Raw genomic sequence first — 14,099 nt, forward strand, 5'->3', positions numbered from 1 at the left:
CGCATGAAGCAACAAAGACTCAATGCAGCCAAAAATAAAATAAATAAATAAATTTATTAAAAAAAAAAAAAGACACTGGAGCATCTTTAAAGTACTGAAGGAAAAAAACTGTCAACCTGGAGTTCCATGCCCTCTGACAATATCTTTCAAAAATGAAGGCAACCTCATACCCATTAAGATGGCTATTATTAAAAACAAAACAAAAACAGAAAATAACAGGTGTTGGTGAGGATTTGGAAAAATTAAAACCCTTGTGCACTGTTGGTGGGGATGTTAAAATGGTGCAGCCACTATGCAAAACAGTATGGCTGTTCCTCAAAAAATTAAAAATAGAACTACCATGTGATCCAGCAATTCCACTTCTGGGTATATACCCAAAATAATTGAAAGCAGCGTCTTGAAATGCTATGTGTACACCCATGTTCATAGCAGCATTATTCACAATAGCTAAAACATAGAAGCAGCCCAAGTGTCCATGGATGAATGAGTGGATAAGCAAAATGTGCTATGTACATACAATGGAATATTATTCAGCCTTAAAAAGTAAGAAAATTCTGCAATATGCTACAACATGGATGAACCTTGAAGACATTATGCTAAGTCAAATAAGCCAGTCACAAAAAGACAAATATTGTATGATTCCATTTACATGAGTTACTTAGAGTGGTTAAAATCATAGAAAGATAGTAGAATATGGTTGCCAGGGTCTGGGGGGAGGGAAGAATGGGGAGTTATTGTTGAATGGATATAGTTTCCATTTTACAAGAAGAAAAGAGTCATGGGGATGGGTGGTGGTGATGGCTGAATGACAAGGTGCATATATTTAATACCACTGAACTGCACACTTAAAAGTGGTTAAGATGGTCATTGTTATGTGTATCTTACCACAACACAAGTTGGAAAAGAAATGAAGACAAAATAAATTATTTCAGACATACAACAGCTGAAAGATTCATCACCAGCAAAATCACTATAAGAAATGTCAGAGGAGGTTCTTCAGGCAGAAGGAACATGAAACAGATGGAAATACATATCTACAAAACGGAATGAAGAAATGGTAACTATATGGGTAAGTATATAAGATTTTTCTTATTATTTAAATTTCTTTAAAAGATAACTTAATAACAACCATAATGTAGTGTGGGGTCTGTAACATGTATAAAAGTACAAGGATGACAGCAATAGCACAAAGGTGGAAAGAAGAGAAATGGAAGCATATTATTCTAAGAGTCTTATACTGTACATGAAATGGGATACCATCACTTGAAGGTAGAGGGTGACAAGGAAAGTGTATACCATAAATCCTAAAACAACGGCTAAAATAACAAAACAAAGGCTTATAGCTAGTAAGTCAACAAAAGAGCTACGGCAGAATCATAAAAATTATTCAGTAATCCAAAAGCAGACAGAAAAAAAGAAAAAAGGAACAAAGAACAAATGAGACAAATAGAAAACAAAGAGCAAGGCAACAAGTTTAAACCAAACCGTGTCAATAATAACATTAAATGTAAATGGTCTTAAATCTGAATTAAAAGGCAGAAATGGTCAGATTGGATAAAAAAGCAAGACTTAATTATATGCTGCCTACAAGAAACACTTTAACTATAAAGATACAAATAGATTAAAAGGAAAATGATGGGGCTTCCCTGGTGGCGCAGTGGTTGAGAGTCCGCCTGCCAATGCAGGGGATATGGGTTCGTGCCCCGGTCCGGGAAGATCCCACATGCTGCGGAGCGGTTGGGCCCGTGAGCCATGGCCACTGAGCCTGCGCGTCCGGAGCCTGTGCTCCGCAACGGGAGAGGCCACAACAGTGAGAGGCTCGCGTACCACCAAAAAAAAAAAAAAAAAGGAAAATGATGGAAAAAGATACACCATGTCACCACTTAGTCAAAAAACGCTGGAGTGGCTTCATTAATATCAGACAAAGTAGATTTCCAGGCAAAGAATATAACTAGTAATAGAAAAGGTCATTTCACAGATACATGCACCCCTATGTTCATAGCAGCACTATTTACAATAGTCAAGACATAGAAACAACCTAAATGTCCACTGACAATGAATGGATAAAGAAGATGTGGTATATATATACATTGGAATATTACTCAGCCATAAAAAAGAATGAAATAATGCCATTTGCAGAAACATGGATGGACCTAGAGATTATCATACTAAGTGAAGTAAGTCAGGGAGAGAAAGACAAATACCATATAATATCACTTATATGTGGAATCTAAACTACGACACAAATGAACATGTCTACGAAACAACAGATTCACAAACATAAAGAACAGACTTCTGGTTGCCAAGGGGGAGGTGGGGTGGGGGAGGGAAAGATTGGGAGTTTGGGATTAGCAGATGCAAACTATTATACATAGGATGGATAAACAACAAGTCCTACTGTATAGCACAGGGAACTATAGTCAATATCCTGTGATAAACCATAATGGAAAAGAATATGAAAAAGAATATATACATGTATAACTGAATCACTTTGCTGTACAGCAGAAATTAACACAACATTGTAAATCAACTATACTTCAATAAAACAAATTGTTAAAAAAGGTCATTTCACAATGATAAAGAGATCAATTGGGCTTACCTGGTGGCGCAGTGGTTAAGAATCTGCCTGCCAATGCAGGGGACATGGGTTCGAGCCCTAGTCCGGGAAGATCCCACATGCTGCGGAGCAACTAAGCCTGTACGCCACAACTACTGAGCCTGCCCTCTAGAGCATGCATGCCGCAACTATTGAAGCCTGCATGCCTAGAGCCTGTGCTCCGCAACAAGAGAAGCCACCACAATGAGAAGCCCACGCACCGCAACAAAGAATAGCCCCTGCTCGCTGCAACTAGAGAAAACCCACGTGCAGCGATGAAGACCCAATGCAGCCAAAAATAAATAAATTTATTTAAAAAAAGAGATCAATTAATCAAGAGGACATAAAAATCCCAAACATTTATATACCTAATAACAGAGCTTCAAATTACATGAAGCAAAAACTGAAAGAAGTTCAAGAGATATAAACAAATCTACAATCACAGGCAGATTTCAATATCCCCCTTTCAAGAATTGATGGAATAAGTAAAGAGAAAATTCATAAGGATATAGAAGACTTGAACAACACTATCAACCAATTTGACCTAATTGACACAGTACACATCACCCCAAAACAGCAGAATACACATTTTTTTTTAAAAGGCACAAGGAACACTTACCAAGTAGACCATATTCTGGGCCATAAAGTATGTCTCAATAAGTTGAAAAGCATTCTAATCATATAAAGTATGTTTTCTGACAACAACTAAATTAAATTAGAAATCAGTAACAGAAAGATCTCTGGAAAATCCCAAATATTTGGAAACTAAATAACATACTTCTAAAAAACCTCTGGGTCAAAGCAGGTATCAAACAGGAAACCAGAGGGCTTCCCTGGTGGCGCAGTGGTTGAGAGTCCGTCTGCCGATGCAGGGGACACGTGTTCATGCCCCAGTCCGGGAGGGTCCCACGTGCCGCGGAGCGGCTGGGCCCGTGAGCCATGGCCGCTGAGCCTGTGCGTCTGGAGCCTGTGCTCCGCAACGGGAGGGGCCACAGCAGTGAGAGGCCCGCGTACCGCAAAAAAAAAAAAAAGGAAACAAGAAAGTAGTCTGAACTGAATGAAAATGAAAAGGTAAGATATCAGATTTGGGGATGGCTCTAAAACCGTGCTTAGGTGGAAATTTATAGCACTAAACATCTATATTAAAAAAAAAAAAGAAAGGTCTAATTCAATGGCCTCAGCTGTCACCTTAAAAAACTAGACAAAGGGGCCTCCCTGGTGGCGCAGTGGTTGAGAGTCCGCCTGCTGATGCAGGGGACACGGGTTCGTGCCCCGGTCCGGGAAGACCCCACATGCCACGGAGCGGCTGGCCCCATGAGCCATGGCCGCTGAGCCTGTGCATCCAAAGCCTGTGCTCCGCAACGGGAGAGGCCACAAGAGTGAGAGGCCCGCATACCAAAAAAAAAAAAAAAAAAAAAAAAAAACTAGACAAGGAAGAGTAAAATTAAACCCAAAGTCAGCCAAAGAAAGAAATTAACAAAAATCAAAGTAGAAGTAAGTGAAATAGAAAACAAACAAACAAAAAGAAAGATCAATCAATGAAACCAAAAGCTAGTTCTCTGAGATCAGTAAAACTAATTAACCTCTAGCCAGACTGCTCAGGAAGAAAAGAAAGCAGACACAAAATGACCAGTATCAGGAATGAAAGACATGACATCACTACAGATTCTACAGATGTTCACAGGACAGTAAGGGAATATTATGAATAACCTTATGTCAATCAATTATACAACTTAGTGAAATGGACAAATACCTTTAGAGACACAAACTGCCAAAGCTCACTGAGAAGAAACAAATAAATTGAGGAGCCCTATATCTATTTAAAAAAATTAACTTGTTGTTAAAAACTTGCTCACAAACAGAACTCCAGGCCCAGATGGCTTCACTGGTTAATTCCACTAATTATTAAAGAAGTAATACAAATTCTATACAAACTCCTTCAGAAAAGTGAAAAGGAAGGAATACTTCCCAACTCATTCTTTTGGACTTTTTATTATAAAGCTACAGTAATCAAGACAGTGTGTTCTTGGCATACAGATGGGCAAATAGATCAATAGAACAGCAGAGTCCAGAAACAGACCTGTGTATATGGACAACTGATTTCAACAAAGGTGCAAAGGCAATTCAGTGGAGAAAGGGTTGTCTTTTCAACAAAAGAGGCTGGGACAATTGGAAATCCACGTGCAAAAAAAAGTTTTTTGGACCCATATCTCACATCATATGCAAAAATTAACTCAAAATGGATCATAGTTCTAAATGTAAACCCTAAAAAATATAATACTGCTAGAAGAAAACAGAAGAGAAAACCTTTGTGACATGGAGTAGGGCAAGATTTCTTAAATAAAATGTCAAAAGCACAAGCTATAAAAGAAATTACTAAATCCGACTTCCTCAAAATTAAAAATTTCTGGGTTTTAAAAGACAAGCCAAAGCCTGGGAGAAAATATTGACAAATTGTATATATGATGAAGGTCTTGTTTCTAGTAAGAAAACAAACAACCCAATTAAAAATTTTTAGCAAAAGACTTGAACAAGCACTTCATCAAAGATATACAAAGGGCAAATATGCACATGAAAAGATGCCCAATATCGTTCATTAGTCATTAGGAAAATGCAAGTTAAAACCACACTGAGATACCTACTATACACCAACTGAATGGCTAAAATTAAGACTAACCATAGCAAGTTTACAATGATATGGAACAACTGGAATACTTGCGGGAATGTAAATGATACAACTACCTCGGAAAATAATTTGGCAGTTTCTTAAAAAGTTAACCATACACCTACCATATGACCCAGCTATTCCACTGCCAGGTATTTACCCAAAAGAAAAAAGAGCATATGTCCACCCAATGACTATATACAAATGCTCCTTGCCACTTTACTTGTAACAGCCCCAAACTGGAAACAACCCAAATATCCATCAATAAGTGAAAGAATAAACAAACTGTGAGATATATATATATATATATATATATACAATATATATAAAAACAGAATGTGCTTCTGATACATGCTTCAACATGGATGAATCTCAGAATAATTACGCTGAGTGAAAGAAGCCAGACAAAATAAAAGAGAGTACATAATGCATGATTCTATTTATATAAAACTCTAAATACAAACCAATCTATAGTGATGAAAAGCAGGTCATTATTTGCTTAGGGATGTGGGGAAAAGAGGCAGGGAGGAATCTGAGGAAGGGATTACAAAGTGGCATGAAGAAACTTTGGGGTGATGGTTCATTGTCTTGATTGTGGTAATGGTTTCACAGGTGCATACAAATGTCAAATTTTATTATCAATTGTACATTTTACATGCAGTTTATTGTATGTCAGGTATATGTCAAGAAAGCTGTTAAGGAAAAAAAAGGCACAGGGAAATTAAGCAACTTGGCCAAGGTGTCACAACAAAATGCCATCACGTGGATATACCATATTTAACAACTCACTACTATTCGATATTGTGTTGTCTTTGATTAAAAACAAAGCCATAATACAATCTCTCTCTCTGAGTTGTTTTTGATTTAAGTTTATTTCCCTTTTCCTTGAGCCCGGTTTCAAGAAGTAGAAATGCTAGATAGGCCAAAGAGTATACACACATCTAAGGCTATTAACAAGTGGGTCCCCAGAAAGCTTGGAACGAGGCCCACCCTCTGAGCCACCTCCACAGCCCAATTTTTACTAGCACGCTTCCTTACTGGGAAGAGGTAAATAGGTTCCTTTTTATCTCTCATTTTTGCCCATGATTTCCCCATCCCTGTCTTCCTGTAGAATTGCAGATAATCAAAGAATCCCCCTGAGCTCTCACTTTGCCCACCTGTGAGATGGGGCTATGACCATTCTTTTCCAAAGCTGTGAGGCTCTAGAGGATGGCAATGGTGGGCAGAGCCTTCTGTGATGACCAAGGGCCTTGGTCCTGTCCACTCTGGGACGGCTTTGGCTAAAATCATCTCCCCGTGAGTCATCTGCACCAGAGGCAGTGCCCCACCCACTGCCAGAGCCAGGGAACCATGGCACTCTCACCTGTTTCTTGGTGTCCACCTCCAGAATGTCCATCAGGTTGATCATGATGTTTTTGTGTGTCTTCTTGTACTTCCCAACCCGCAGTGAGACGGTGAGCCAGCCAGGGCGCCCTGTACACATGAAGGTCTTGCTGCCCTGCTCCTTCCAGTCCCGCACCTGCAGACATGAGAAGAGGCTGAGCTGGGCCTGCCAGAGATCCCCTGGGCAGCTCACAGCCTTGCTTTCAGGAGAGGGAGCTGGGAATTTACCGAGACCCTGAATCCTTCCAGGTACCAGGAGGAGCGGGATGATGAAACACCCACTGGCCCTGTCCTCTGGACTCTCCCTGGCTAGTGAGGCCGACAGAAAAGCCAAAGCGCTGCCACATCACAAAGCAGAATGAAAAAAGAGCAAGAGGGCTTCCCTGGTGGCGCAGTGGTTGAGAGTCAGCCTGCCGATGCAGGGGACACGGGTTCGTGCCCCGGTCCGGGAAGATCCCACATGCCGCGGAGCGGCTGGGTCCGTGAGCCATGGCTGCTGAACCTGCGCGTCCGGAGCCTGTGCTCCGCAACGGGAGAGGCCACAGCAGTGAGAGGCCCGCGTACCGCAAAAAAAAAAAAAAAAAAAAAGCAAGAGAACAGGATCAAAGCACTTTGAAAACATTAATTCTCACTGCAAAGTTCAGGACAGGTTTCGTAATGGTAGTAATAACAACCGCACAAATTATAACTATTTACTAGCTGCCACCATTGTACCAAGCACTGCTGTATCTCGTCTCACTTAATTCTCACAACCACCCCAGGGGGTTGGGATGACCTGCCTCCTTTTGCAGACGAAGAAAATGAGAGTCAAAATAACAAGGTCACACAACCACTGAAGGGCAGAGCCCAGATTCACCATCAGAGCTAACGAACTTTAGGCCTGGAAGGATAAATGGGCTTGAATTAATAGTCAACAGAGTAACAGCTAACATTGACTGAGGCTTATTAGGTGCCAAGCCCTGTTCCAAGCATTTGCGCATGTTAACTCACGCATCACTAGCAGGGGGAGAGAACAGGCAGGGGAGGCCCACCAAGCCAATGGAAGGAAGGACTTTTGCAAAACCCTTCTGTAAGTGACCAGAGCACAAAATACAGAGAAGAAATGGCCCAGGAAATGACAAGCCCATCAGGAACATGGGAGGAAGCATTCCCTTCCTGCTGATGGACAAGGGCAGGGAGGTGCATATCTGTTGCTGAGACCTGTGACCATCCATGTCCTCTTCATCTGCCTGTAACACTCCCATCTTCCTTTGGTCCAGGTGAAGCTGATTCCCCGCCTGCCCCAGGAGGTGGGCACATGACTGAGGTCTGATTCTATCCTCCTGGCCACAGTGACTGGTTCAGGGATGGGCCTATGATCCAAGTGAAGCCAGTTAAGACCGAGCCTGGGAGAGGCCCTCTCACTTCACTTGGGTTGCTAGGCTGGTTGGATGTAAGCCAGAAACTGCTGGGGCCTCCGCAGGGAGACGGCCTCCCTGAGAGTAAAGTCAACTCAGAGGAAAGCAGAGCCAAGGGATGGCAGCTGGAGATGAATCCTGGATCCAGTGATGTCTGAGCCACTTTTACTCCTGGACTTTTCAAGACCTGGGTCAACGAAGTCCCTTTTTGCTCAAGCCAGTTGGAGTTGATTTTCTATCACTTGCAACCAAGAGTCCTTGGAAGAAGCTGGACTGAAGCTGGTCAGGCAAACAGTTCAACGTGGGGAAGAACTGTTCTGCGATCGGAGAGGCCAGGGTGCCACGTGAAGCAGAGGCATTCGCGCAGAGGGGTGTTACTGAGGAAGGGATTCCTGTGAGTAGCGGGTAAAGGGATGACCAGGCAGACCTTGCCCCTGCCTAACTCCGCAGTCGCAGGACTTAATACAAGATCAGAGGTGTGGAGGATGGATTGGGAGAGCTGCATGCAGCCTGGAATGGGAAGGGGGGCAGTGGGGCAAGAAGTGAACGTGGAGACCATCAAGCCTGAAACACTGAATGCGGAGGCCATCACGCCTGAAACATTGGTTGGGTTGGATCCTGACCAGAGCCAACCAAGATTTTGGGCAGGGAGGCAATCCTGTGGAGTGTTGCCCTTATGATTAAGGGCAGGCCAAGGAGAGGTGGGGAGGGCCCAGGGAACAGGCAACTGGTCAGGTAGCTATTATCACGTTCCAGGTGTGAGGCAACAGAACCAGACCCCCAGGGTGGAATGAAATGGGCTGGGAAAGAAGAAATGTCACAGTTCAGGCTCTGACATCAAGCTGACCTGAGTTCCAGACCCAATTACTAGCTATACCATCTTGGGAACATGACTTACAGTTTGAACCTCAATATCTCCCACCTGTAGAACAGGTACAAGACCTACCAGGGTGGTCCTTTTCCGGTAAGCTGCCTGAGGTGACCTCTAAAAACGATTCGGTATTCACTTGACCCAGAAAACCCCACAAAACCATGCAAATCAAGAGGTTCGAATCTTCGTGTTCACTTTAAGAACACGGGTGAAACTGTCCAGGCCGTTAAGGGTATGCATATCCAAAAAGCCACCAAGTATCTGAAGGATATCACTTTACAGAAGCAATGTGTGCCATTCCGTTGTTACAATGGTGGAGTTAGTAGGTGTGCCCAGGCCAAACAGTGGGGCTGGACGCGGGGTCAGTGGCCCAAAAAGAGTGCTGAATTTTGACAGCACATGCTCAAAAATGCAGAGAGTAATGCTGAACTTAAGGGCTTAAATGCAGATTCTCTGGTCATTGAGCACATCCAAGTGAATAAAGCCCCCAAGATGCGGCACAGGACTTAACAGAGCTCGTGGTCAGATCAACCCATACATGAGCTCTCCCTGCCACACTGAGATGATCTTTACTGAAAAAGAGCAGATTGTTACTAAACCAGAAGAAGAGGTTGCACGGAAGAAAAAGATATTCCAGAAGAAACTGAAGAAATAAAAACTTATGCCCTATGGGACTTCCCTGGTGGCACAGTGGTTAAGAATCCACCTGCCAATGCAGGGGACATGGGTTCGAGCCCTGGTCTGGGAAGATCCCACATGCCGCGGAGCAACTAAGCCCATGCACCACAACTACTGAGCCTGCGCTTTAGAGCCCATGAGCCACAACTACTGAGCCCATGCACCACAACTACTGAACCCATGTGCCACAACAACTGAAGCCTGTGCGCCTAGAGCCCATGCTCCACAATAAGAGAAGCCACCACAATGAGAAGTCCCCGCACAGCAACAAAGAGTAGCCCCTGCACGCCACAACTAGAGAAAAGCCTGCGTGCAGCAACGAAGACCCAATGCAGCCAAAAATTAATTAATTAATTAATTAAACAAAACAACAACAAAAAAACTTATGGCCTGGGAATAAATGCCACACACAAAAAAATGCAGGGCTTCCCTGGTGGCGCAGTGGTTGAGAGTCCGCCTGCCGATGCAGGGGACATGGGTTCGGGACACGGGTTCGTGCCCCGGTCCGGGAAGATCCCACATGCCGCGGAGCGGCTGGGCCCGTGAGCCATGGCCGCTGAGCCTGCGCGTCCGGAGCCTGTGCTCCGCAACGGGAGAGGCCACAACAGTGAGAGGCCCGCGTACTGCAAAAAAAAAAAAAAAGAAAGAAAAAAGCAAATAAGAGTTAAAAAAAAAAAAGACTTATCAGTGTTGCTGTGAGGATGAGAAATAATGGTCATCAATGGCATGGGGGGGTGGCACAGGGCAGGTCCTCAGCGGTGGGCCGGACTGGCAAGGCCAGTTGTCTTTCTGTCCCTAGTGAGCCCTTTGGTTTAGCTTAGGTTCCTAAGCACTCACTGCGCTGCTTTGGGCCAGGGCCCATGGGATAGAGGGGAGTCAGACAGCAGTCTCTGCCTTCAAGTAGCTCACACTCTGATGGGGCAGACAAGCAGGTAAATCAAGAATCTGAACACATAGAAAGAACTAGGCAACAGGGTGCATTTGGGAGGGAGGGTAGGCTGGGCTCTGGAGCTGTGACTGTGACCAGCGCAACCCATGGCAGCCCGAGTAAAGCGCTTCCAGATGTTGCCTGCTCCCACCTGGCCCAAGGTCTATCCCTCACAGGGATGGCTCTCCGCATCCATCTTCACGCTCTTGGAGGCAGAACCCAGCCAGCAGCAAAGAGAACATGGAGGCTGCTACACCTGCGGCGAGGGTGGCAGCAGGAAACAGAAGCTCTTTGCAACCTGACGCCAGTAAGAGAGGAACATAAGGAGGGGCAGAGGGAGCCAAGAAACTGCTCAGGCCTGATGCCCAGGCCTGATGCCCATGCCAGCTGTGGCCATGAAGAACGAGGCGCGGCTGTGAGCGGCAGCAGGGGCAGGGGTTCTGTGGGTGCTGACACAGAGGAGGGCGTACAGAGTTACTGGGAGGTGGGCACTGCCTTGTCAAGAGTGAGCGCCTGGCGCGGGGTCTGTGAGGCTCCCCACCCTGGTGTGGGGCTACCTTCTCTCTTTAGTCCTCTATTATAAGAAGGTGGAAAGCTCCTTCTTGCTAAGGAGTAAACTCCAAACTGAAGGGCCCTCCCCAACCTAGTTCCAAACTGACTTTCCAACCTTCTGCCTCTCTTCTCCTATGCTCACACTTTCCCCCAATCACTCCCCCTGCTTCCCTGTCTCCAGCGCCAGGTGAACCTTCCTGAAGACCCCCTCCTCCTCTGAAATCGATTGGGCCCGGTGAGAGCTACTTGAGCATGGCTCACCTACCCTCTCTTATGATTCTTTACATCCCTACAGATCCCCGCACGTACTCTGCACATAGTAGGCACTCCATAAATGTCGGAGCAATGCTCTGTTCTACTCTTTTGCTTACTCCGTTCCCTCTCCGGGAGCACCCCTCCCCCCAGTTACATTTTTGTTTAGTTCAAATCCCGCTCAGACGCCACCTCCTCCGCGAAGCCCTGGCTCCCCTGCGCCGCGCACCACTTCGCGCCAGTCTCCCGCCCCACCCGGCTCCGCTCACCTGCTTCTGGATGTCCCGCACGCGCTGCTCGTGCAGCCGCGGCGCGCTGCTGAGCTTGAACACCACCCAGGCGCGCACGTAGTAGTAGATGTCGAAGATGAGCGAGAGCGGCAGGAGGAAGAGGCACACGAACACCCAGCGCTGGTGGATGAGCACGAACTCCAGCCCCTTCACGCGGACCCAGAGCAGGAAGAGCAGAGCGCACACTGCCAGCGACACGGCGGGCTCCATGGTGGAGCCGGCGGCTCACCGCGCGGGGGAGGGGATGCCGGCTCGCGCCGCTGGTCACCGCCACCCGCTCTTCGCCGGCCTGCGCTCGCCGCTACCCGCGGCCCGCTCCCCGCGAGCCCGAGGACACCCTCGCCGCCTCGCGATTGGCTCGGGTCGCAAAGGTTCGGTGGGCCGAGACCCGGGTGGTGACCAATGGCGAGCCGCGCCGGAGATCGGACCAGGAACCTGCTGCTTTTATTGGCTGCGGGAGTCAGGCCGCTCCACCCTCTTCTCCTCTCAGACACACTGGGAGGGGGTGGCCGGGGACCCTGGCGCTGGTGGGGTCTACGGCACTCTGCAGCTCCGGGATTCAGGTTTCCCGGCCCTGGGGACTGAGGAGTCGCCCCGCCGCTGAGGGGCGCGGCTGCAACCTCCTCCCCTCCTCCTTAGGTGGCGCCTTCTCGTGAGGCTCGTTAAGCGGTCACGCGTTCGGTTACCTCCTGGGGGGTCGGGTCGGGGCGCCCCACGACTTGGGTCAGTCACCCTGCAGCTTGGCCGAGGATGCCCGTACCGGCCAGGGAGGGTGGAAACCTGGCCTCGACCTCCACAGGTCGTGTCACTCTATGCCCTCATGGCCACGAGATGCACCTTTTCGTTTTTCGAGGCGCTTTCTGTAAATTCATTTGAGTTACGCAACAGTCCAGCGCGGCGGGTCTGTGAGCCCGTTTTATAGATGAGGAAACATCCTAGAAGGGTGAAGGCCTGCCTCTGAACTCCCGAGGACTTAAGAAGCGTAGGCTAGGGTTGGCGCTCTTCCCCCTCTCCCTCTGTACTGAGGGGGAGGGGAGGACTGGGGGAAAGGACTGAAGGAAGGTACCGGCTCTGTAAACTTATAGTTCCCACTCTGCCAGGCAGCGTTGCAGGCCCTGGGACAGGGTAGTGAGCAAAGCAGACGGCCCAGCCCTCAAGGAGCAGTCAGTCCAGAGGAGCGTGACTGTTACCAGCAAAAGCTTAAATCCAGTGTTATTTGCATTCCACCGCAATCCTGTAGAGAGACAGTTACTTTTTTTTATTTTTTTTTTGCGGTAGGCGGGCCTCTCACTGCTGTGACCTCTCCCGTTGCGGAGCCTGTGCTCCGGACGCGCAGGCTCAGCGGCCACGGCTCACGGGCCCAGCCGCTCCGCGGCATGTGGGATCCTCCCGGACCGGGGCACGAACCCGTGTCCCAAACCCGTGTCCCCTGCACCGGCAGGCGGACTCTCAACCACTGCACCACCAGGGAAGCCCCTACAGTTACTTCTTATGAAATTTTAGGAAGTGTAGATTTTTTATTTTAGAAGCCAAACATGACTTACCAGGCCCTTCAGTGGCCTTGCTTGCCTCCGCACTTTCCTCTCTTTCGTCTCTGCCCTAACACGCACTCTTTGGACGTTCCCAGGGCCCCACTATCTCTCATTTCAGGCCTTTGCTCAAGCTGACACCTCTAGAATGCCATTTCCCATCCTCTTCATAGAGCTGACATTACAGGTCCTTGAAGTCAACTCAGGGACACCTCTAAAACTACATTTATGGCACTTCCTTCTCCTTCCTTCTCCTTTCAGGTGCTCATAAAATAGAGGGTGTCTATGTCATGATTCTTTTGCATTATTTCATAATCATCTCTGGGTGTCTCACCCTCACAGACTGAGCTTTAGGATAGAATGTCCACTTTTGTATTTCTAGTTTCTAGCATAATGCTTGGTGCATAGTGGGCACGCCAGTGTTTGCTGACCATGAATGAAGGAAGAATGTAGGCAGAGGCTCAAACATTCAAGTAAATGTAAAAGTCAGAATAGAGGCTGTTTGCATTAGGCTTCAAAAATGAATTGTCTAGACTTGTACTCTCTTACACAATAGCTTCTAGCTACTGGTACATGGCTAGTCCAAACTGAGACATACTTTTAGTGTAAAACACACACTGGCTTTCAAAGACAGTACAAAAAAGAGAATGCAGAATACCTCATTAATAATTTTGATATTGATTACTTTTCCTTTGTATGTCTGAATAATATTCCATTTTATGTACCACATTTTGCTTATCCATTTATCCATCCATGGACCCTTGAGTGGCTTCTATGTTTTAGCTATTGTGAATAATTCTGCTATAAACATGTGTGTACCAATATCTTTCTGAGACCCTTTTAATTCTTTTGGCATATACCCAGAAGTGGAATTGCTGGATTGTATGGTAATTCTGTGTTTAATTTTTAAGTTGCCATATTGCTCCACAGTGGCTGTGCCAGTGCTTGTTGCTTTCTA

The 14,099-nt window shown here is 46.4% G+C and overlaps 1 protein-coding gene and 1 pseudogene across 1 annotated transcript in view; one reads left to right on the forward strand and one right to left on the reverse strand.

The window, feature by feature from the left end:
- DHCR24 (24-dehydrocholesterol reductase) overlaps window positions 1-11,945 on the reverse strand; it is a 36,579-nt gene extending 24,634 nt beyond the window's left edge. Inside the window, exons 1-2 of the mRNA XM_060089861.1 lie at window positions 11,592-11,945; window positions 6,625-6,780 (exon numbers count right to left, since the gene is read on the reverse strand). Of these exons, the coding sequence (XP_059945844.1) occupies window positions 6,625-6,780; window positions 11,592-11,822 (387 nt within the window). The 5' untranslated portion in view covers window positions 11,823-11,945. The remainder of the gene's footprint in view (window positions 1-6,624; window positions 6,781-11,591) is intronic.
- Window positions 9,042-9,573, forward strand: LOC132480059 (large ribosomal subunit protein uL22-like; annotated as a pseudogene).
- Window positions 11,946-14,099: the final 2,154 nt, after the last annotated feature.

This window comes from Mesoplodon densirostris, chromosome 2 (assembly GCF_025265405.1).
Source record: "Mesoplodon densirostris isolate mMesDen1 chromosome 2, mMesDen1 primary haplotype, whole genome shotgun sequence".
NCBI classification, from domain to species: domain Eukaryota; kingdom Metazoa; phylum Chordata; class Mammalia; order Artiodactyla; family Ziphiidae; genus Mesoplodon; species Mesoplodon densirostris.